The sequence below is a fragment of the Phyllobates terribilis genome, unplaced genomic scaffold (assembly GCF_046119375.1).
Source record: "Phyllobates terribilis strain yellow unplaced genomic scaffold, ASM4611937v1 Scaffold_11__3_contigs__length_659146591, whole genome shotgun sequence".
Lineage (NCBI taxonomy): Eukaryota > Metazoa > Chordata > Amphibia > Anura > Dendrobatidae > Phyllobates > Phyllobates terribilis.
Window position 1 is genome coordinate 394952153 of NW_027362771.1, and position 25583 is coordinate 394977735.

General features: G+C 41.2%; 1 protein-coding gene across 3 annotated transcripts in view; it reads left to right on the forward strand.

Annotated features, from left to right (window-relative positions):
• MYO5C (myosin VC) overlaps window positions 1-25583 on the forward strand; it is a 205272-nt gene that overhangs the window by 31438 nt on the left and 148251 nt on the right. Inside the window, exon 1 of one of the 3 annotated variants that reach the window (XM_073653030.1) lies at window positions 19585-19715. The exons of the other annotated variants lie outside the window; for them this stretch is intronic. Within the exon in view, the coding sequence (XP_073509131.1) occupies window positions 19692-19715 (24 nt within the window). The 5' untranslated portion in view covers window positions 19585-19691. Of the gene's footprint in view, window positions 1-19584; window positions 19716-25583 lie in introns of those variants that run through there. 3 annotated transcript variants of the gene reach the window in all.

The following is a 25583-nucleotide window of genomic DNA, read 5'->3' on the forward strand; positions in this document are numbered from 1 at the left end:
GAGTTTAAGTACCCATTGGACCACAAACATCGGTGTGTTTTAAGTCAAGTAGCTGTTCTGATTTTGTAGTACTATTCTTAGGAAAGGATTTTCTTGACATTTTCCCTTTAAGACAGCTAGTACATTTCATTGTCTCATTATACTGATCGACTGTAATACCATCAGCAAGTTGTTTTTGAACTTTCTTATTTCTTCTGGGTCTCTATGTGCAAGACGCCTGTGCCATACATGGATACAATTCTTGTACTGTTCATGTTTAGCATTAAGCTTTAAGCTTTCCTTGCATTTTAGCTTGTACAACTCATCTTTGATTTCTCCTTCTGAATTCATATACTGACCATTAGCCAAGATCACTTTTTCTGACTTACTTTGGTCAAGTTTAAAGAAGAAGCTTCTGTCATTAGTCATATGACTAGTTGCCCCAGAGTCTATACACCATTCATGCTTTGATGTACTTTCATTAACAGTGAACGCAGCTTTAGTACTTGAAGTGTCATAGTCTTCAGTAATGGCACTTTTATGTTTAATCATATTTTAAAAAGGATTTTGGACACACAAAAAAAGAAAGAGTACAAAGGAGAAAACAACAGAAAAACTTTGTCCGCCCAGGGCCTATTTAAACTTATTCATTCAAATCCGTAAATTGAGTAAAAGGTAATAGTAATGAAGTATTAACAGAACATATGTAAGGGTTACCTTTATATTTTGAGTAATTAACTATTGTCTATTGTTAGATACTGATTAACTTTATTTGGATTGTTTACCAACGAATGTTATGCATTTGTATGATGTTGCCTATTTTTTAATGTACCATCTGAATACTGCCTAATGAGAATAACAAGTCATGTGATGTAGATATCAGCAGCTATCAATGGCACTTTCAATGATATAGATATAATGCATGTAAGAAATATAAACCTAGAAAAAGAGAAGAAGAAAGAGAGAGAAAATAAAAGGTGGGGGGGATTTAACAGGGGGGCTAGGATAAAGGATAGAGGGGAAGGGTGTCTGATAAGGTAAGGCTATGTGATATCATGTTTGACTGCATAATAACTTCTTATAAACGATGAACTAGCTGGCTAAGCTCTTATTCAGGAAATAAACTCAGGAAATTTGGGGACTCTTTAAAAAGAATCCAAGGGCTCCATGTCTGAATGAATTTGAGAGTATTCCTTTAGGATTCTGCCATTAATTCTTCCATATGGTAGAGGAAATTCAATTCACTCCGCCACTCTGTCATTTAAGGGGTCACGTTTGAACGCAAATGCCTGGGGATCACTGCACGGGCCGCAGAAAGACAAAAGCGCAGGATATTCTTCTGGGTTGTAAAAGAGCCCGGTAACATAGAAAGGAGTGCTATTTGGGGGGTTGGTGTAATTTTATCTCCGGTGATTTTATGATATGCGTTGAATACACCCTGTCACAAGGGTTTTATCTTTTCGCACTTCCACCAAATATGTAACATTTTGAGGCAATCACTGCAATCAAATGATTCCTGTAACTGTCAATGAGACTTCTGCACCTCTCGACAGGTATTTTATCCCACACCTCATGAGCAAACTGCTCCAGTTGTCTCCTGTTTGAAGGTTGCCTTTTCCAGACAGCATGATTCAGCTCTTTCCAAAGATGCTCAATGTAACTAGAAGGAATATAGAGCGCACATAGGGTCTTATCCGAGATAAAGGAAATATATGTGAAAGATAAATCAAATTCACTCACCTATTGGGGTTGTGTAAGACACAACCACTGTACTTAGCATTGGCGGCTGCTGCAAACCCCGAAACAATGATCCTTTGTTGGGTGAAGAGAATGGGGCATCAAACTGCGCTGCTCGCCTGTCAGAATTATGTACCAGAGGAATCCAAGTCGATGTAATAATAAAATAGACTTTATTTCTACGCGTTTCGTGGTGATCACACCACTTCCTCAGGACAGTCTATTTTGACATAGACTGTCCTGAGGAAGTGGTGTGATCACCACGAAACGCGTAGAAATAAAGTCTATTTTATTATTACATCGACTTGGATTCCCCTGGTACATAATTCTGACAGGCGAGCAGCGCAGTTTGATGCCCCATTCTCTTCACCCAACAAAGGATCAAAGATGCTCAATAGGATTTAGGTCAGGGCTCATAGAAGGCCACTTCAGAATAGTCCAATCTTTTCCTCTTAGCCATTCTTGGGTGTTTTTAGCTGTGCGTTTTGGGTCATTATCCTGTTGCAAGATCCATGACCTGCGACTGAGACTAAGCTTTCTGACAGTGGGCAGTGCATTTCTCTCTAGAATTCCTTGATAGTCTTGAGATTTCATTGTACCCTGCACAGATTCAAGACGCCCTGTTACAGATGCAGCAAAGCAGCCCCCTGAACATAACAGAGCCTCCTCCATGTTTCACAGTAGGGACAGTGTTCTTTTCTTGATATGCTTAATTTTTCCGCCTCTGAACATAGAGCTGATGTGCCTTGCCAAAAACTTCCATTTTTGTCTCATTTGTCCATAGGACATTCTCCCAGAAGCTTTGTGGCTTGTCAACATGTAGTTTGGCAAATTCCAGTCTGGCTTTTTTAGGATTTTTTTTAAACAATGGTGTTCTCCTTGGTCGTCTCCCATGAAGTCCACTTTGGATCAAACAACAACAGATGGTGCGATCTGACACTGATGTTCCTTGAGCTTGGAGTTCACCTTTAATCTCTTTAGAAGTTTTCCTGGGCCCTTTTACCATTCGTATTATCCGTCTCTTTGATTTATCATCAATTTTCCTCCTGCAGCCACGTCCAGGGAGGTTGGCTACAGTCCCATGGATCTTAAATTTCTGAATAATATGTGCAATTGTAGTCACAGGAACATCAAGCTGCTTGGAGATGGTCTTATAACCTTTACCTTTAACATGCTTGTATATAATTTTCTTTCTAATCTCCTGAGACAACTCTTTCCTTTGCTTCCTCTGGTCCATGTTGAGTGTGGTACACACAATGTCACCAAACAGCACAGTGAGTATCTGTAGCCCTATATACCGGCCAACTGACTGATTACAAGATTGTAGGCACCTGTGATGCTAATTAGTGGACACAACTTGATTTAACATGTCCCTTTTGTCACATTATTTTCAGGGGTACCATCATTTCTGTCCAGGCCTATTTCATGAGTTTCATTTCTTTTAAATTCTGCGGAAGCAAGGTTGAAAAGCAATGTCTGAATTTCATTTGTTCATTTTCACAGATCTTTAATTTATTATTATTTTTGTCGGATTCAAGTTATGTCTGTGACCATTGTGGGTTTTTCTTTCATTAAACGAGGAGTACCAACAATTTTGACCACGTGTGTATTTCAGAAAATGTGAAACCCAATTCCGATTCCCACGCTCGCAAATAATAAGGGGTCGTTGCTGTTGCTGGTTGAGAGAGGAGACAATAAAAATGTGAGATCATATGGGGCATTGGCTCTTTCTGTGTAAAAAGTTTTTCAAAGGGGGTCACCCTGGGAGTCGGAAGACGCAGTCCCCCCCCTCTCTCAGATACAAAAGATTCCAACTGTCTGTATTCCATCCAGGGCAGGGTTTGCAGAGGATCCTGGGATTGCAGATCTTCGAGCGAGGGCAGTCCCGTTTCCGTTATGATATTGTATATCTGTAAGTCTGAATCAGAGCTCCATCTGAGAAACCTCTGTCTATCCTGACCCGGGGTAAAGTCTGGGTTTGAAAAGAGAGGAGTTTAAGAATTATCAGTGCTTCTTAGGTCTTTTTTCTGTTTTAATACAGTATATCCCATGTTTTTAATGTATCATCTTTAATCAAGAACCCCTGAGGGGCTCAGTAATGGCACTTTTAACCCTTTGATTATTATTTTGCTTTTCCAGCTGATTCTTTTTAGCTTTCCAGACTCTGCAGTCAGCCTTTAGGTGCTCTGATTTCTTGCAGATGAAACACTCATGTGTTTCCTTCAAATGACTTTTATTTTTGGGTAGATCTTGTTTTTTTTTTTTTAATATGTAATTTTTATTAGTATTTAAGAAAAAAAAACATAACATACCAGACTAAAACGATAATCAGATACCTGTTCGCAGACAAGGTATAAAGTGATAATTCTCACAAGATTGATTGGTAATACAAAACAATACAGACAATAAAAACCCAATAAATTTGTAACTTATATCAATTTACCTGACATATAATCCAGGTGATATTCTGATTTATTGAAGCCATCTTGGTAAAATAGACCATCTATACTCGTACTGTAAATCCTTACCTAATGATCTCTCTATCCTACTTTCTTTCCCTTCCTTAATTTAAGCGTAGTGGTCCTAGGCTATTTTTAAGGTCCTCCAGAATGTACCACGCTGTGGAAGTGATGGATTCCACCATTTTCCTTTTTTCATTTAATGAGCAGCAGTTTACAATAAACTGTTTCCATTTTGGAAGAAATTTGCCCGCTTGCGTTTCCTTATTGCTAAGGGCGTCTTGTTGCTCCACTCCCATAAAATGTTTCATTTGAGCTGTCAGCTCTTCAATGGGGGGAGTGTTGGGGTCTAGCCAATATTTAAGTCATTTTTTTTTGCCAAAATAAGCAGGTGTGGAGCAATTTGGGTGGGCTTCCCATCTTTCCCCTAGGGTTCTCTGTATTGTTCCAGAAATGCATCAAGGCTAGATAAGGAGAGAGGGTGTATCCTGGACCCCAAATGGTGTTAATCAAATCTGATACTTGTCTCCAATATGAAATTGATGCAGGGCATGACCAAAGGCCGTGTATAAGGTCGGAAAAAGGAAGGTGGCATTTAGGGCAAGCTGTTAGCCTATTTGATAGCGGATCTTTTTTAGGTATGTTAAATGCATAAATGGCCCCATGTATAATTTTATACTGAGTTTCTCTCCGCGCTTCATTTATAATGTCCAATAGAAAGGAGATGATGAAAAGCTGCACTCACGGTTTATGTAAAAATAAGAGTCCTTTATTTCATATTCGGATAAAATGAATGGAAAGCGGGGAGGAGGTGGACGACAGCTGTTTCACTCTCTAACTAGTGCTTCTGCGGGTCACATGGAAAGGGAGAGGAGAAGAAGAAGGAAAAAAGAGGAAGGGAGTGGTGAGGAAAAGGGGTAGGGAAGGGAAGGAAAATAGAAAAAGGAAAGGAGGACGGAAAAGAGGAGAAATAATAGGGGGAGAGGTTAAATGAGGAAAGAATAAACTGAGAAGGGATAAGGAATGAAAGGAGGGGGAGAACAAAGTAATTATCTGAGAAGTGCTTAACACAAATAATACAATGTACATTATAGTATACCTAAAACACATTTCATGTTTTAGAGAAAAAAAAAAAAATATATATATATATATATAAAAAAAAAAAAAAAACAACAACTGGCTAACAGTTAGGATTTATCATAAGAAAGGTAATCTACATTCAAAGGAAGAGTAGGTTCCATAGAGACCATCTGGCTTCATATTTTGGAAGAGTATTGTTTTTTAGGGAAAAGGTAAGTTCAAAAGTGTTATGTGTTGAGACTCTATCAAAGATATCATTAACGGTAGGGATAGCAGGAGATTTCCATTTGGTTTCAATGAGCAGTTTAGCTACTGCAAAAATATGGAGAGATATAAATCACATTTCCCTAGAAAGGAAATCAGTTTCAAGGGAGAGAAGACAAAGATAAGGAGAGATAAGTATCTTCCTTTTCCCTATTTTATATAGTAGAATATTGATCTCTTCTCATAAGGTCTTAATGACCAAAAAAATATGTATAATACTACCAGTTTGCCCACAATCTCTCCAACACAGATCAGACAAGGTTGGGAAGGGTTCTTTAAGCCTAACTGGAGTGAGATGCCAACGAGAGAGTATTCTAAAGTAGTTCTCATGTATATTTGCATTAACGTTAAATTTGTACATGAGCTTAAAAGCTTGTTGCCAATTATAAGAAAAAATTTTTTATTTAGATCTGTTTCCCATTTTATAATCGATTTAGGTTTTTTAAACTCGAGATCTGAGTTAAAGAACATGTAAAGATTTTTCATGTTCCAAATGAAGTCAGATGAGGGGTTTTCTAGCAATGTGATAATAGCTCTTGGGAGAACTAAAGGTAATGAGAATTTTTTTCTTATATACTTTCTAAGATCCAGTAAGTTGAAAAGTTCCTCATCTGGAAGACCATAAGAAGTTTTTAAAGCTTGGAAGTTTATGATGGAGTCTTTATTTGGACCTGATAGCAGGAAGGAGCAATTAGTAATCCCTAGTTTTATCCATTTGCCAAATGGAAACTTTGGAAAAATCGTGTGAAAAATAGTGATGGGTACTTTCTTAGGGGAAATATGGACAAATTATCTGATACCAACTTATATAGTTTTTTCCAATGGAGAATTGTTGAGAATACTGTTGGCTGTTCTGGTAATGGAAGAGAAGAATCAAGTAGGTGTAACATAATAATGGATGATAAAGAGGAGTTTCCATATAATTCCTCTTCCAAAAAGACCCAGTTTGGTTTATTCCTCGTTTGAAACCAGTTTCTACTCTGTAGGATGATGTTAGCCTCATAATACGCTTGGATATTTGGAAGGGCTATGCCTCAATTGCTCCTACTCTTGAACAGAAGACCTTTTGAGATTCTAGGAGGTTTGTTTTGCCAAATATATTTTGACAATTGTTTATGGAATTTCTGAATCAAGATAGCAGGAGCAGAAAGAGGAACGGATCTAAGCACATACAGCAATTTTGGGAGGATCATCATTTTATAATGGTTATTCTAACTAGAGGTATTTACTTTATCATATTTATCAAGGATAGATTGAATTTCTTTAATGATTTCTCCAAAATTTACTTCCACAATCTTCCTTAAAGGGTTTGTGATTTTAATGCCCAAAAAGTGATGTTAGAATCTGCCCAAGAGTAAGGGAATTCACCTTTTATATCATTCCGTAAATCCTTATCCAAGTGGAAGCTAAGAATTTTAGACTTTTTTTCATTTATTTTATAATGGGAAACTAAAGAAAACCTATTGATTAACACAGAAATCTCTCTAAGGGAGTTCATAGGGTCTGCAATGGAAATAAGGATGTCATCCGCAAAGTGTCCTAGTTTGTGTTGCCTCATGCCTGATGGAATGCCTTTACTGTAATAATTAGACCGGATTGATTCAACAAAGGGCTCCATTAGTAGAATAAATAATAATGGGAAAAGGGGGCAGCCCTGACGGGTTCCATTAGATAAAGTAAAAGGGGAAGAATAATGGTTGTTGACAATGACTTTTGCTATGGGAGAAGAATATAAAGCTAATATGGAATTTAGAATATGGCCTTCAAATCCAAATTTTTTTAGAGTAGCAATCATAAAGTTCCAATTAATTCGATTGAAAGCTTTTTCCGCATCTAGTGATAGAAGGATAGATGGAATTTTCTTATTTTCTATGATAGACCAAATATTTATAATCCTTCTTGTCCCATCTGAGGCCTGTCTTTTTTAACAATGCTGACTTGGTCAGAATGTATTAATGTAGGTATAATATCTTTTAGCTTTTTTGAGATTAATTTAGAGTATATTTTAACATCACAGTTTAGGAGGGAAATGGGTCTGTAATTTTGTATTAGCTCGGGGTTACTATCTTGTTTGGGGATAACAATAATATTAGCGTGTAAAGATTCCTTTGGAAAAGAACTTGAGTTAATGGTCGAATTGAAGAAAGATAACAGTGGTGGTATTAAATGATGTTTAAAAATTTTGTAGTATTCATTTGGGTATCCATCTGGACCTGAGGCCTTATTATCTTTTAATTTAGAAATTGCAAAAGCAATTTCCTCATTTAATGGTGAATTTAGAGAGTTGGATTGTTTGGGGTCAAGATGAGGTAAGTTTGCGGAAGAAAGAAATTTGTTGATGTCATCAGTGTTGGGTTGTGGAGTATATGGGTCATCTTTCAGATTATTGAGTGTGGAATAAAATTTTTGAATCTGATTTGCAATACACTGAGGATGATAAACTGTTATAATAACCTTCACTCTAGATTTAATACGGTGCTCCCTCACTCTATTCGCCATCAACTTTGAGATTTTGTTGAATGAATAATAGTAATTTATTCTAGAGATTTTTATTATTTTATCATAATCCTTGATAAGAAGGACTTTAAATTCTGTTCTTAATTTCAAGAGAGTAGAGTGAGTGTAACTTGACGGGTTGCTTTGTTGTCTTATTCCCTCATCATTAATTTTCCTAGAAACTTCTAGAATTTTTTTCTTTAGTTTTCTTTTGGTGTATAGTGTTAAATTGCATAAGCGGACCACGAATAACAGCCTTATGAGCATTCCATAAACAAGAAGGAGAGGTGACATGTAAGGAATTTTCTTTAAAGTAAATTTCAATGGCCTCTTCAATTTTTTTTCTGTATAAGGGACAGTTTAAAATCAAGAAGTTGCCCTTCAATTCCCTGAAGCTGTTTTGGGAAACTGACATTTTTATTTTACAGGAAACTGGGGCTTGATCTGACCAGGATATGTTACCTATTAAGGCCTCTGAAAATTTATGAATAGAAGAAATATCTGTGAGAATCAAATCTATTTTTGAAGACGTTTTGTGAAGATTAGAGTAGAAGGTGAATTCCCTAGATGAGGCATTTAAGCATCTAAATACATCGAAAAGCTGTTCCATAAATATCCATTTTTTATGTAATCCTAGGTCTTCTGGAAGAGGCTGTAGTGTCAATACTGCTGTCAGAGGTGGCATTAAAATCTCCCATCATGATTAATATACCTTTTTTAAACTTATTCACTTTTTTCATTAATCTATTAAGGAAAGAAATTTGCCCCTTGTTGGGAGCATATATATTAACCAGTGTGTATGTCACCGATTCTAGTTCACAAATTAAAAAATGAAAATGTCCGTTGGTGTCTATAATTTCGTTGATAAATTGGAAAGATATTGAGTCTCGAATGGCGGTAAGGACTCCAGCTTTTTTAGCAGATGAGGATGATCTATAAGAGTGTGGGAAAGACTTATGGGCAAAATTTGGAGGATTTTTATCTGCAAATTTTGTTTCCTGGAATGCTATAACATCAGCATTGGACAATTTAGCTTCCTTCCATGCAGAAAACCTTTTAAGGCTATGTGACCACGATGCAGAAAAGCTCCGGATTTTTCCTGATCGTTTCTTCATCTCCCCTGGCAGAAAAAACGCATGCGGATTGTACATGCGTTTTCCTGCCAGGGACATGCGGAAGTGAAGCGTTCTTCACATGCATTTCCGCATGCGGGTTGACAAGCGCTTTCCAAGCGATTTTAGCATCACTTGGAAAGTGCTTGTCAACTTGGTCACACTATATAAATCCATGCAAACGGCATGGATTTATATAGTGTGACCAAAAGAATGTTAAAAAATAAAAAATAAATATCATGCTTACCTTCCAATGGCCCCCGCAGTCTTGCTTCGCTCCATCCTGGCTGCCGGCAGATCGCGGTACACTGAAGGACCTCCCGACGTCAGCATTGCGTGACCCGTCACATGACTATGACGTCAGCGCAGGTCCTTCAGTCCACCGCGATCTGCCGGCATGGGAGGACGAGCACAGCGGGGGCCATCAGAAGGTAAATATAACATTTATTTTTTATTTTAGTCTTTTTTTCACAGATTCTATGGTACCTGGGTCCGGAGGAGAGTCTCCTCTCCTCCACACCCGGGTACCATCCGCACATTGGAACGCATGGAATGCGCATCTACATATACTGTGATGCGGAATCCATGCGTTCCAATGCAAGTCAATGGCGGCGAAAACGCAGCGCTTCCGCAAAATAATTGGTAGTGCTGCGTTTTTTTCCGCCCTTTAATAAAAACATGCAACAAATTGTACAAACATGTAGAGAAAAAGGACATGTTAAAAAAGTACTCAGCCAATGATAATCCTCAGGTAGACTGAGAGGAAAGGATGGGAAAAAATATCTCAAAAACCTGTCCTTAAAAGAGAGGAAAAAAGTTTGGCAAAGATCTGCAAGGGAAACCCGGAATTTTACAAGGAATTATGGGTTTTGCCATATTGAAAGGTACTTTGAAATCCTGAAGGAAAGGCCATATTGTTTCCTGACTGCCTTCCAGGCGGAGATAGTGTCCCTAAGGATTGTTGACTTCTTAACTGACAAGGGAAGGGAGGTGAAACGAGAGTGAAGGAGGGCAACCAAGTCAAGGGGGTATGCATAGTCGGCTTCTAACGTGTAGTCAGAATACGTATGTCTCTTAGGAAACCAGTCTATTATAGAACGAAAGAGGCAGGCAAGATTGTAATTTCTGATGCTTGGAAAATTAATGCCTCCATCGTCTTTGGAAGCCATAAGTTTGCTCATATTAATTCTAGGACGTTTTCCCTTCCAGATAAAATGAGTGAAGGCCCTATTGAGTGTAGTTACGGCCGTGTGTTTCAGGAGTAGTGGTAAGGTTTGTAGTGGATACATAATCTTGACTACACTGATCATTTTTACCAGATGTGCCCTACCCTTAAAAGATAAAGGCAAATCTTGCCATGACTTTAATTGGTTGACGATTTTTTTTATGAGGGGGGTAGTTTAAGGTGTATATAGATGAAGGCGAACGACCTATTTTAATTCCCAGGTAGGTGATATGTGAGGGTGCTAAGGATATACCATTTAAAGACCCATTTGGGCAGAGTTTTTTTCCCTTCTCGGTTAATGGGAGTATTTCACACTTTTTAACATTGATTTTAAACCCAGAATATGAAGCGAAATTTTTAAGCAGGTTCAACACTATAGGCAAATGTTGGATGGGATCAGACATAAACAGTATGCAAAAAAAGTCGCCTGAATTGATTTCCCAGGAAACTGAATACCTGAGAAAGTGTTTGGATCAGACAAAATGCGGACTAGGGGTTCCAGAGCTAAGTTGAAGAGGAGGGGGGACAACGGACAACCTTGTCTCGTTCCTTTCTCAAGGGGGAAAGGAGTGGACAAGAAACCCGGGGTGTATACCTGAACCCTTGGAGACGAATACAAATTACAAATGTAAGAAGAAGGGGCCTGTTAGTGACATTTTTGTTAAGACCTTATACAGACACTCCCAATTTATATTATCAAAGGCCTTTTCCGCGTCCAATGAAACAATCGCTGGGGAACCTTTTGAGTTAGGTGAAGAATGGATTTTATCCAGTACCAGCAGTACTTTTCTGATATTTAGCGTGGCAGAGCAACCTTTTACAAAGCCTGCTTGGGTGGGAGATATGAGATGGGGTAAAATGGAGGCCAGTCTGTTGGCCATTATTTTAGATATGATCTTAATGTCTGTATTAATGAGAGAGATTGGCCTGTACGAGCTGGGGGATAACGGGTCTTTGTCTGGTTTTAGTAACAATTTAATATATGCTATGTTTGCGGAAGGAGAAATTGGATCGCCTTGAGATATTTTGTTAAAAATTTATTCCAATAAAGGGGAAATTTCCTCTCTTAGAGATTTGAAAAATTCATTTGTGTATCTATCTGGGCCGGGTGCTTTGTTCGGTTTTAGATTCTTAATTGTATTCGTGACTTCTTCCAAAGAGATAGGTTTGTTTAAGATAGATTTTTGTTCCTCTGAGAAGATGAGTAACTTGACCAAATCTAAAAGTGTAACTGAGGAGGGAGGGATTTGTTTTGTATTTTTGTAAAGGTCCTTATAACAAGAACCTAATATCTAATTTATTGCTTTAGGGTTGGTGTGGATTTCCCCGTCGGTACTTTTTAATTGAAAAATTCCCTGATTCCCTGTGGTTTTCTCATCCCTTTAGCCAAATTAGCCAACATCCGCCCCGATTTGTTACCGAAGCTATAAAAATAAGCTTCCAATTTAGATAGGTGAAATTTTTCCCTCAAGTCTGCATATTGGTTTAACTCCGCTTGTTTTTGCGACCAGTGGTTTTTATTTATGGCGATTGGGTCAAGTAAAAATTTGGTGTAGGCTTGTTTTAAGTCAGTAGAGAGTTCCCCATACCTTTTTAGAACTTTTTTTTGTGGGAAAATGTATACCCCATAATTTTCCCCCTAAGCACCGCCTTGGCAGACTCCCATAGTAACATAGGGTCTTTTTGGTGTGTCCAGTTGTCCGACATGAATTCTTGCCACCATAATTTGAGGGAGAAGATGAAAGAGTCATCTTTACAAAAGTATTTGGGGAATCTCCACAGAAAGTCTGAGCCGCTGGGGAAAGTCTTTGATAATTCCAAAATTACTGGAGCATGGTCCGAAATAGCAATATTGTCGATGTGTACAGAGATCAATTTGGCCAAAAGGGAGGGGGAGACAAACAAACATATAATCAATTCGAGACCATGAATCGTTGGCGTGTGGAAATGTGTGTACTCTCTATTGCTAAGATTAAGGAACCTCCATGAGTCGACTAACTGACAGGTGGACATGAGAGATGCCAGCTAGTGTTGAGCGAGTATGTTCTATTAACCCTTTCGCCGAGTATGCTCGGGCCGAGCTCTGAGTATTTACAGCTGCTCGGTGATATGTTTGAATCGCTCCCGTGTGCATGATTTGCGACTGTTTGACAGTTTTACTACATGTGAGGAATGTCTATTTCTTACACATTCCTCACATGTAATAAAGCTGTCAAACAGTTGCAAATCATGCACACGGGAGCGATTCAAACATATCACTGAGCAGCTGTAACTACTCGGAGCTCGCCCGAGCATACTCGGAACAGAACATACTCGCTCAACACTAGTGCCAGCATCTTGTCATGTGTAGTTGTTGACTGGATAATGCCTGTAATATTTTTTCTGTCTTCATGTACTGACACTACTGAATTTAAGTCACCCCCTACTATTTTAATGGAATTGGAGTTAAGCAAAAGTCTAGTTTCCAACTGTTTGAATAAGGATTTATTCCCTACATTAGAAGCATAGACATTATAAATGGATAAAACCCCGCAGGACGTAGATATTGTTAGGTGAGCCAATCTACCTTCACTATCCGTTTGCTGGCTGATAATCTGATGTGAGAGGTTAGATCTTCGGTTTTTAAAGCGGATTCTGCTTTGGATACCCCACTGCTGCTTACACTTTCTGTCTTTCTCATATATTCATCTACAAGCTTTCCTCCAATGTAAGCTCATAATCTGGCCATGCATCTAGTGCAGCTACAAGTGTGTCATAGCTTTCTGGTAGACTGCTTAGTAGTAGTGCCGCAACATGGAAATCTTTTAGATCTTCTCCAATGCCCCGCGGGTGCTCCATAATTTCTAGAGTATTTCTTATGTAATCCTGGATATTTTGGCCCTTATTTTGCTTAGACTGATATAGCTTTCTTATTAAATAGAGCTTATTGCTGAGATTTATCCTTTCATGCACTTTCTGCAGCTGTTCCCACATTTCTTTTGCAGTTTCATATTCACATGCATGCACAATCTGATCATCATCTATACTGAGGGAGATAGTGCTTTGTGCTTTTTGATCCTTCTCTACCCAGTCTTCTGGTAGTGGGTCAGGTCTAGACTCCTGTGTGTATTTCCACATACTTTCTTTTATCAGCAGCATATTTTCCTTGAATTTCCAGGATTGGTAGCTCTGGTTAGTCAGAATTGGCACTGTGAACTACACAGAGTTGCTCCTGGCAGCCATCCCTGCTTCTTCTTTTTAGTACACCGTTGTTCTCTCTCCTCTGAGCTGTTCTCTGGGTCTTTGGGTTTCTGGGTCTCTGGGCTCAATACCTGTTGGCAGGGTATTAATCTCTGTACTGTCCAGCCATTCAACAGTGTATATACAGGTGCATCTCACTAAATTAGAATATCATCAAAAAGTTAATTTGTTTCAGTTCTTCAATACAAAAAGTGAAACTCATATATTATATAGAGTCATTACAAACAGAGTGATCTATTTCAAGTGTTTATTTCTGTTAATGTTGATGATTATGGCTTGCAGCCAATGAAAACACTAAAGTCATTATCTCAGTAAATTAGAATACTTTATAACAACAGATTGAAAAATGTTTTTAAAATCTGAAATGTTGTCCTACTGAAACATATGTTCAGTAAATGCACTCAATACTTGGTCGGGGCTCCTTTTGCATCAATTACTGCATCAAAGCGGCATGGCATGGAAGCGATCAGCCTGTGGCACTGCTGAGGTGTTATGGAAGCCCAGGTTGCTTTGATAGATGCTTTCAGCTCGTCTGCATTGTTGCGTCTGGTGTCTCTCATCTTCCTCTTGACAAACCCCATAGATTCTCTATGGGGTTAAGGTCAGGCAAGTTTGCTGGCCAGTCAAGGACAGTGATGCTGTTGTTTTTAAACCAGGTATTGGTACTTTTGGCAGTGTGAACAGGTGCCAAGTCCTGCTGGAGAATGAAATTTCCATCTCCAAAAAGCTTGTCGGCAGAGGGAAGCATGAAGTGCTCTAAAATTTCCTGGTAGACGGCTGCGCTGACTTTGGTCTTGATAAAACACAGTGGACCTACACCAGCAGATGACATGGCTCCCCAAACCATCACTGATTGTGGAAACTTCACACTAGACCTCAAGCAGCTTGGATTGTGTGCCTCTCCACTCTTCCTCCACACTCTGGGACCTTGATTTCCAAATTAAGATTGGAACTCTGGGACCTTGTGGAGTGAGTCAATGACTGCCTTCTGGACATCTGTCAAGTCAGCAGTCTTCCCCATGATTGTGGAGCCTACTGAAACAGACTAAGGGACCTTTTAAACGCTTAGGAAGCCTTTACAGGTGTTTTTTGTTAATTATTTTAATTTACTGAGATAATGACTTTTATGTTTTCATTGGCTGTAAGCCATAATCATCAACATTAACAGAAATAATGACTTGAAATAGATCACTCTGTTTGTAACTAGATGGTGGCCCGATTCGAACGCATCGGGTATTCTAGAATAGGTATGCGGCCGACGGGGCGCAATTAGCAGAGCGGCGTTTAAATTTGGCGCCCAAATCGCTGATTGGTCGCGTTAGGCAACCGCGACCAATCAGCAAAGCTTTGTTTAAATTTGGCGGCAATATCGGTGATTGGTCGCGGGCGGCGGCCGCGACCAATCTGCGAACCGTGTTAGTGAGGACTGGAGAGCGTGTTTAAATTTGGCACCAAAATCGCTGATTAGTCGCGACCAATCAGCAGAGCGGTGTTTAAATTTGGCGCCAAAATCGCTGATTGGTCGAGGCCGTCAGACGCGACTAATCAGCAACTTTGGGGCCAAATTTAAACCCCACTCTGCATCGCTCTGCTGATTGGTCGCGGTCGCCCGCCTCGACCAATCAGCAGAGCGTTGTTTAAATTTGGCGCCAATCTCGCTGATTGGTCGTGAATGGTGGCCCCAACCAATCAGCAGAGCGGTGTTTAAATTTGGCGCCAAAATCGCTGATTGGTCGCGGGCGGCGGCCGCGACCAATCAGCGAACTGTGTTAGTGAGGAATGGAGAGCGTGTTTAAATTTGGTACCAAAATCGCTGATTAGTCGCGACCGCGACCAATCAGCAAAGAGGTGTTTAAATTTGGCGACAATACTGCTGATTGGTCGCGGCCGGCGACCGCGACCAATCAGCAGAGCGATGCAGAGCGGGGTTTAAATTTGGCGCCAAAATCGCTGATTGGTCGCCGGCCGCGACCAATCAGCAGAGTGTTGTTTAAATTTTGTGCCAATACTGCTGATTGATCTCAGCCAGCGACCGCGATCAATCAGCAGAGCGTTGTTTAAATTTGGCGCCAATCTCGCTGATTGGACGCGTCTGGCGTCCGCGACCAATTAGCACAGCAGTGTTTAAATGTGGCGGCAACATCGGTGATTGGTCGCGGCCGCTATTTAAATGTGGCGCCCAAATCGGTGATTGGTCGCGGGCAGCGGCCGCGACCAATCAGCGGAGCGGTGTTTAAATTTGACGCCAAAATCGCTGATTGGTCGAGGCCGCCGGCCGCGACCAATCAGCGATTTTGGCGCAAAATTTAAACAACGCTCTGCTGATTGGTCGCGGCCGTCAGACGCGACTAATCAGCAACTTTGGGGCCAAATTTAAACCCCACTCTGCATCGCTCTGCTGATTGGTCGCGGTCGCCGGCCTCGACCAATCAGCAGAGCGTTGTTTAAATTTGGCGCCAATCTCGCTGATTGGTCGCGGATGGCGGCCCCGACCAGTCAGCAGAGCGGTGTTTAAATTTGGCGCCAAAATCGCTGATTGGTCGCCGGCCGCGACCAATCAGCAGAGCGGTGTTTAAATTTGGCGCCAAAATCGCTGATTAGTCGCGGCTGACGGCCGCGACCAATCAGCAGACCGTTGTTTAAATTTTGCGCCAATACTGCTGATTGATCTCGGCCAGCGACCGCGATCAATCAGCAGAGCGTTGTTTAAATTTGGCGCCAATCTCGCTGATTGGACCCGTCTGGCGTCCGCGACCAATCAGCAGAGCGTTGTTTAAATTTGGCGCCAAGCTCGCTGATTGGTCGCGGCTGGCGTCCGCGACCAATTAGCACAGCAGTGTTTAAATGTGGCGGCAAGATCGGTGATTGGTCGCGGACGCTATTTAAATGTGGCGCCCAAATCGGTGATTGGTCGCGGGCAGCGGCCGCGACCAATCAGCAGAGCGGTGTTTAACTTTTGCACCAAGATCACTGATTGGTCGCGTGCGGAGAGCGCGACCAATCAGCGAATCGTATTGGTGAGGAGCGGGGAGCGGAATCGTATTAGTGAGGACCGGGGAGCGCCGCTGCCTGTGCGGCTACTTCCGCTGCGAGAACCCGGGACATGAGCGACTGCTCGCAGCAGAAGTATCCGGACCCGCAGCGCCGCTCCCCGGTCCTCCCTTCACACCCTAGCCGCTGATCTCCCCACAGTATCCCCATGGTGTTACAAAGGTCCGGACATTTGTGTTAAAAATCGCTGATTGGTCGCTGGCGCTGCCCGCGACCAATAACCGATTTGGGCGCCAAATTTAAATATCGGCCGCGACCAATCACCGATCTTGGCTCCACATTTAAACACCGCTGTGCTGATTGGTCGCCAACGCTGGGCGCGACCAATCACCGATTTTTGGCGCCACATTTAAATAGCGTCCGCGACCAATCAGTACAGCGGTGTTTAAATGTGGAGCCAAGATCGGTGATTGGTCGCGGCCGATATTTAAATTTGGCGCCAAAATCGGTGATTGGTCGCGGGCAGCGCCCACGACCAATCAGCGATTTTTAACACAAATGTCCGGACCTTTGTAACACCATGCGGATACTGTGGGGACATCAGCGGCTAAGGTGTGAAGGGAGGACCGGGGAGCGGCGCTGTCTGTGCGGATACTTCAGCTGCGAGCGCCCGCTCATGTCCCGGGTTCTCGCAGTGGAAGTATCCACACAGGCAGCGCCGCTGACATCCATGCGGCTAGGGTGTGAAGGGAGGACCGGAGAGCGGCGCTGCGGGTCGGCATACTTCTGCTATGAGTGCCCGCTCATGTCCCGGGTTCTCGCAGCGGAAGTATCCGCACAGGCAGCGCCGCTGACATCCATGCGGCAAGGGTGTGAAGGGAGGACCGGGGAGCGGCGCTGACATCCAATTGGTCGCGGCCGCTATTTAAATGTGCTGCACAAATCGGTGATTGGTCACGGTCTTGGCCCGCGACCAATCACTGATCTTGCGGCTAAAGTTAACCACTACTGTGCTGATTAGTCGCGGCCGATATTTCAATTTGGCGCCCAAATCGGTGATTGGTCGCGGGCAGCGTCCGCGACCAATCAGCACAGCGGTATTTAACTTTTGCGCTAAGATCAGTGATTGGTTGGGTCCAAAGACCGCGACCAATCATCGAATCGTCTTGGTGAGGACCGGGGAGCGGTGCTGCCTGTGCGGCTACTTCCGCTGCGAGAACCCGGGACATGAGCGGGCGCTCGCAGCAGAAGTATCCCGACCCGCAGCGCCGCTCCCCGGTCCTCCCTTCCGCATGGATGTCAGCGACGCCGGCGGTCCTTCCGCTGCTACCAGCCGGGACATGAGCGCCTCGCGCCGCTCATCTCCCGGCTGCATTTCCGTCCCGCAGATGGGTCCGGCGGTCAGGGTCGCATCTGGCGGAGCTCATCTCCCGGCTGCAACGCCGCGGAGCTCCGTCCCGCAGATCAGCCGCTAACGGCCGCCATCTTTTTTCTGAAATCCCGCGGCGCTGATTGGCCGCTGCCGGACCAATGAGCGACGCGGGATTTCCTGGACAATTATATAGTAGATAACTCTATATAATGTACAAGTTTCACTTTTTGGATTGAAGAACTGAAATAAATTAACTTTTTGATGATGTTCTAATTTTGTGAGATGCACCTGTATATTCAGGAACAAAGATAACAGCTTATAGCTGGTATTTTTTATAGCTGAGGATCTTAGCATTTTGTCTGTCATGTTGCAAAGTGAAAGCTACACACACTGAGAGTGAACAGGAACTTCCTGTGTTGTTTTTTTTTCTAACAATGCTTTACTGTCAGTATAACACTATTGCTGGAGACAGAAACTCATGCACTATTAAACTGAATTTTATGCAACAAAGGCAATAGCTATAGGGGATGCAAGAGGTAGCAGTTGCATTCATGACCTTAAGCCTGAGAGAGCCTAAAGCATACATGCCAAACTCTGGCCAGTGGGACAAATCTAACCCACAGGGTGATTATATTTGGCTCATGACACCAGAACCACCACCCTTATGTGTGGCACATTATTCTGTATGGAGGACTATGTGGGACCCATTATTCTGTATGGAGGACTATGTGAGGCCCATTACACTGTATGGAGGTCTATGCGAGGCCCATTACACTGTATGGAGGTCTATGTGAGGCCATTATATGGTATTCTGGTTGGCAAAACGACTTTCTCCCAAGTTTTTCATTTTGGCCTTCTGTGTGTTTGATGTTGACATCCCTGGCCTAAAGGCTTCTCAGCACTATAGAAAGGCACTAGTGTTTTAAATGCAACATATTAGGCGGAAGACCCAGTTCCAAATTTGCATTAAACTAAAGAACGTTATTTTATGTCCCTGCTAAAAAAAAAAAGTGGTAGTCGGTTTAGTAACCTTTAAAATGTCAATCTAAATGAATAGAAAGGATGATTAAATAATTACTAAAGAAAGATAAGCAGATAAATAATATAGATAAAGGAAATAGTTACATGTAAAAGACATAGGTCCTGTTCACACCACTCTTGAGAGGGTATGGTGGAGTCAAACGCACCTGATTCATGATCAGACCCCCAGAGATCAGGAAGCTCAATGGATAGGGGATAACTTCTGAACTTAAAGGAGTACTGTTTTTACATTTTAAACCCTTTTTTATATAAATGATCATCTCTTGACATGATATGTATATCAGTTTTTTTTTTTTTTTTATTATGTAATAGTTTGTTTGATCAAAAATGATCTGTATCAAATATTAAAAAAATAATTAGTTATTAGAAGTGGCAGAACATTAACTGAAGTTTCCATAAATATGTGTATGAGACATGCATTTTCGATTTTAGTTATCAGCCATAGACTTTTCTCGGCTTGACCTTTTCATAGCTTCTTAACTAAACAGTAACATAACCGACAACTAATCAGTAATATAAAGGATGTTACACTGAGGCCATAAAAAGCTGAAGGGATTATGATATTTAGCTAGGTAATTAAATGAACACACTGCACAGGTGTTCTCATAACTACAACATATAAAGCATTGTCCAGGATATGCCAAGCTCACACGGCCACTAGTCAGTGCCAGGCAGGAGCTGAGGAAGGACACTTAATGCTGCATACCAATCTGCAAAAGGTAAGATTAGTGATACCTAGAAAATATTGGACAGTCTACTGATCTATGGTTATTCTGTTCTATTAATTGTAGCAGTGTGACATACGTCACTCATTCTGTCCCGTGAAGTCCCCGAACTGTGTTTCCTTTTTGAAACATGAACAATAATATTCATTTTAAATGTTGGGAACTTCCTGCATTATTATAAGCTATTTCACCAATGCAAAAGCATAGATTGAAATCCTTTGCACTCAATCGAGTCATGTGAAATGTCAGTTAATTCCTAACCTTTCTATTCAATAGCCAGAAATATCACAGAAGAGCTGCTCTGGTAGAGCAGTTTATTTTATCATTTGCTATATTGTAGCAATGTAATATCCTATCCCTCTATCAACAGTGAGGGTCTGACTTGAATGATGGGCCACATTGCTGGTTTATATTTAATCCTCAAGCCTCCTATTAACTTTTTTCCCTAAGGCCACGGCCCCACTATCAGTATTTGGTCAGTATTCGGTCAGTATTTTTTCTCAGGAGTGGGTGATAAATGCAGAATTGGTGACTTGTTTCTGTTATACCTTTTCTCTGATTGTTCCTCACCTGGTTTTGTCTCCCACTCCTGAGAAAAAATACTGACCGAATACTGACAAAATACTGATAGTGGGACCATGGCCAAAATCTGTGTATATGTGTATGTAGTGTATTGTCACTGTGTTAACGTACTCATCTACCACCTCCTTCTCCAGGATCCAACGCCGTTCTGTTCCTTTTCTGAGTGACGTCACTGCTCTTCAGACTATCCGGATCACTCTATGCTCTACGCGTGAGCCCAAAGTCTGTTTTACAATGTTAACCCATAGATCGTCATTCTGATTCTCAATAGGTTGACATTGTAAAAGCCACTTTCAGGTAATGCAGTTTGTCTAAAGAGTGGTGATGTCACTCAGAAAAGGAGTGGAACGGCGCTGGATCCTAAGAACACACTGGATATAAGTATATTAACCTACAGACAATACAATATTTACACATATACTCAGGCTTAGGGGAAAAAGTTAATGGGAGGGCTTTTTAAGGTTTGGCTTATTTTGCCCTTAAGCATATTTTTATGTTTCCTTTATTTAATTATTTTGCTGCTGTTATGTGGGGTTTTGTTTTCTCGTTTAAAGGGGTTGTCTAGAATTTTTTAAAATGGGCTAAGAGCAAAACATCATGGCCATCATTTACATTTGTCTTACACCTAATACCTGCCTCAGTCCCATGCCTTATAGTTTGCTGCAGCCGTCTTGCGAATGATGGACATGGCATCATTTCTATAAGACAATTAGCCTCACTGGAGTGGTAAAATGGGAAATGGCAAGACCTTACAGCAGGTATATGATTTCCCATTTATGTGCAGTCAGTCATTTATGTGCTATTCTATATCAGTATTATTAATAATTGTTTGTATTGTATGTATATATTTTCTTTATCTTCTGGTGTGAAAACAGTCAAGAGAGCATAGATATACATGTACTATTCTAAACATACTAGTAACAAGGCAGTCGGGGTTTGGGATTTGGAGCATGACTAATCTAGAGACAATGGAGTGTGTGATTTCCTACTTCCCAGAACATTTCACTGAAAAGTGTGATGTGCATACTTTCTTATACCTGAGGGCGGGTGTACCATAATGTGCCCGATTGTGTAAACAGCTTAGTGTTGACTTGTTAGGCTGGGCTTTTGAAGAATTGATATTCACATGAATTGTTCCATTTACCAATGGAGGTGTCCAGATCTTAAAGGATATTGGCCAAAAACAACAGGCTTATAAGCATTTTAATTTTAAGAGTGTGGGTAACTATTATGTATAATTCTTGAACTGCATAATTTTACTTTTTAAACCAATTTTGAGAAAGCAAGTGGTTGCCAACATTGAATCATTTCTACGTATTATGAAATGTATGTTATCATCAGGAGGTAATCCCTGCACACTGTTGTATATACACTGTGTGCAGAATTATTAGGCAAGTTGTATTTTAGAGGATTATTTTTATTATTGATCAACAACTATGTTCTCAATCAACCCAAAAGACTCATAAATATCCAAGCTTAATATTTTTGGAAGTTGGAGTGGGCTTTTTTTCGATTTGGCTATCTTAGGAGGATATCTGTTTGTGCAGGTAACTATTACTGTGCAGAATTATTAGGCAACTTAATAAAAACCAAATATAATCCCATCTCACTTGTTTATTTTCACCAGGTAAACCAATATCAGTGCACAAAATTTAGAAATAAACATTTCTGACATGCAAAAACAAAAACAAAAAAAATTAGTGATGAATATAGCCACCTTTCTTTATGATGACACTCAACAGCCTTCCATCCATAGATTCTGTCAGTTGCTTGATCTGTTTTCCATCAACATTGCGTGCAGCAGCCACCACAGCCTCCCAGACACTGTTCCGAGAGGTGTACTGTTTTCCCTCCCTGTAGATCTCACATTTTATGATGGACCACAGGTTCTCTATGGGGTTCAGATCAGGTGAACAAGGGGGCCATGTCATTATTTTTTCTTCTTTTAGACCTTTACTGGCCAGCCACGCTGTGGAGTAGTTGGATGCATGTGATGGAGCATTGTCCTGCATGAAAATCATGTTTTTCTTGAACGATACCGACTTCTTCCTGTACCACTGCTTGAAGAAGTTGTCTTCTAGAAACTGGCAGTAGGTCTGAGAGTTGAGCTTCACTCCATTCTCAACCCGAAAAGGTCCCACAAGTTCATCTTTGATGATACCAGCCCATACCAGTACCCCACCTCCACCTTGCTGGCGTCTGAGTCGGAGTGGAGCTCTCTGCCCTTTATTGATCCAGCCTCTGGCCCATCAAGAGTCACTCTCATTTCATCAGTCCATAAAACCTTTGAAAAATCAGTCTTAAGATATTTCTTGTCTCATTCTTGACGTTTTATCTTATGTTTCTTATTCAAAGGTGGTCGTTTTTCAGCCTTCCTTACCTTGGCCATGTCCCTGAGTATCGCACACCTTGTGCTTTTTGATACTCCAGTAACGTTGCAGCTCTGAAATATGGCAAAACTGGTGGCGAATGGCATCTTGGCAGCTTCACGCTTGATTTTCCTCAATTCATGGGCAGTTATTTTGCGCCATGAAACGCTTGATTGTTCGGTGATTACGCTTCAAAAGTTTGGAAATTTGCTGCATCCCTCTGCAAGACATCTCACAATTTTGGACTTTTCAGAGCCCGTCAAATCTCTCTTCTGACCCATTTTGCCAAAGGAAAGGAAGTTGCCTAATAATTAAGCACACCTTATATAGGGTGTTGATGTCATTAGTCAACACCCCTCCTCATTACAGAGATGCACATCATCAGATTTACTTAATTGGTAGTTGGTCCTCAAGCCTATGCAGATTGGAGTAGGACAACATGTATAAAAAGTATCATGTGATCAAAATACTCATTTGCCTAATAATTCTGCATGCGGTGTATGTCCATTGTAGCAGGAGGGTTGCTGTGGTTGACAGCACCTTCCCTGCAGGAACAGCTGTTGTTGAAGAACTTGATCAGATCCCGGCTATTTAACCCCCTTCTTACCGTGTGATGTACTATTACGTTGCTCGTGTTAGAGTTTGGAGTATTAAAAAAAATACAAAAATATAAACATCAAAAGTCAATGGGTTAAAGGTGACCATACACAATAGACTAAGCTTAAAGAAAACAGACCATTTCAACCACAACAAATGTTTGGTGGGTAACATTTTTGTGAAAGATTTCATGCCTGAGTATGACTGTTTATTTTTTTAAGAATATTCATAAAAAGGTTGTTCGTTCTTCTAGTGTCATTGTTTTACATTCTTAAATGTCGATCATCATCACTATCACAGAGCTGATTGGAGGTAAAATATGTCTAGATGGCGATTGGCTGATCACTCATTTGGCTCCCGGGTATCTCTCCGAACTCCCCCTCACACATTAATGTTTTGCATGGCAGAGTATTTATGTGTTTTCAATGGGGAGAGGGTAGTATGCTGCTGCCAGAAAGGTCTGGCAGTGGCTTATATAAAGTGAGGATGAAAGGATCGAACATTTAACCCCTTTCCGACGTGGTCAGTAATAGTACGCACCACGTCGGAAAGGCCGGTTCAGTGGGGGCTTCGGCGGTGAGCCTGCACTGAACAGGGCACATGTCAGCTGATTCTTACAGCTGCCATGTGCCCGCAACAGCCGCGGGTGCAAACGTGATCCACCCGCAGCTGTTAACCAGTTAAATGTCGCTGTCAATCTCTGACAGCGGCATTTAACAGCGCCGCATCGGAAGCACTGCATTTGCCCCGCCCATCGGTGACCCCGTCACGTGATCGCGGGTCACCGATGCGTGGGCATGACAAACCTCGGTCTGCAGCAGACCCCTGTGGTTGTCATGTCTCTCTTTCTATGATCGCCACCCAGTGGTCGGCGCTCATAGCAAGTGAGCATTTCTACTACATAGAGGCGATCTGCTCATCACCTCTATGTAGCAGAGGCGATCGGACAGCTGCTGCTTCTAGTCTCCTATGGAGACTATTGAATCATGCAAAAAGTATAAAAAAAATGTTTTTAAAAATATAAAAAAATATGAAAGTTTAAATCACCCCCCTTTTGCCCCATTCAAAATAAAATAATAAAAAATAAACCCCATATACACATATTTGGTATCGCCGTGTTCAGAATCGCCCGATCTATCAATATAAAAAAATAATCCGATCGGTAAACGGCGTAACAAGAAAAAAATTCCAAACGCCAGAATTACATTTTTTGGTCTCCGCAACATTGCAATAAAATGCAATAACGGGTGATCAAAACATCGGATCTACCCCAAAATGGTATCAATAAAAACGTCAGCCCAGCGCACAAAAAATAAGCCCTCACCCGGCCCCAGATCCCGAAAAATGGAGATGCTGCAGGTCTCGGAAAATGGCGCCTTTTTTTTTTTTTTTAGCAAACTTTGGAATTTTTTTTACCACTTAAATAAAAAATAACCTATACATGTTTGGTGTCTTCGAACTCCTAATGACCTGGAGAATAATAATGGCAGGTCAGTTTTAGCATTCAGTGAATGTGGTAAAAAAAAAACAAAAAACTGTGGAATTGCATTATTTTTGCAATTTCACCGCACTTGGAATTTTTTTCCCGTTTTCCACTACAAAATATGGTAAAACCAGTGATGACGTTTAAAAAGTACAACTCGTCCCGCAAAAAATAAGCCCTCACATGGCCATATTGACCAAAAAATAAAAAAGTTATGGCTCTGGGAACAAGGGGAGCAAAAAACTAAAACGCAAAAACGGAAAATGCTTCGGTCATTAAGGGGTTAAAGAGTAGACGTCATTTATTTATTTATTTGTTTTTTATAAATCAATAGTACATGTGAAGATAAGAAGCCTTGTAATATATCTTGTCAGAGGATTTATCTGCTTATTTCTCCTCCTGGACTGATCAATGAATTCCATTCCATTCAATTGTAAAATTAGTATTTAGGGAATACAGATTTTCACGTCATTGTGATAAGAGATGGCAGTTAGGGAGGAGGATCTAGAACAGTGGTCCCAAACAAAAAAAATCTCTTTAGGGTGTGTGCTGCATTGTTAAATTTAGGCTGGGCCGGCATGGTACAACAGAGGTCATGTGGCAAAAGTTTCCTTTATGTTGCTGCTACATCATGGTGTCATACAAGTAAATGGTGTTGCATTGCGATCCTTGTGTACTGCAACCCCACAGTCCCCTAAATACAGTTTGCTTACCCCATATCCTTCCTACATACAGCATGATGGCCCTACAGTGCCCCTACATACAGTATGATGGTCCCTCAGTTCCCCTACATACAGTATGATGGCCCCACAGCACCTCTACATACAGAAT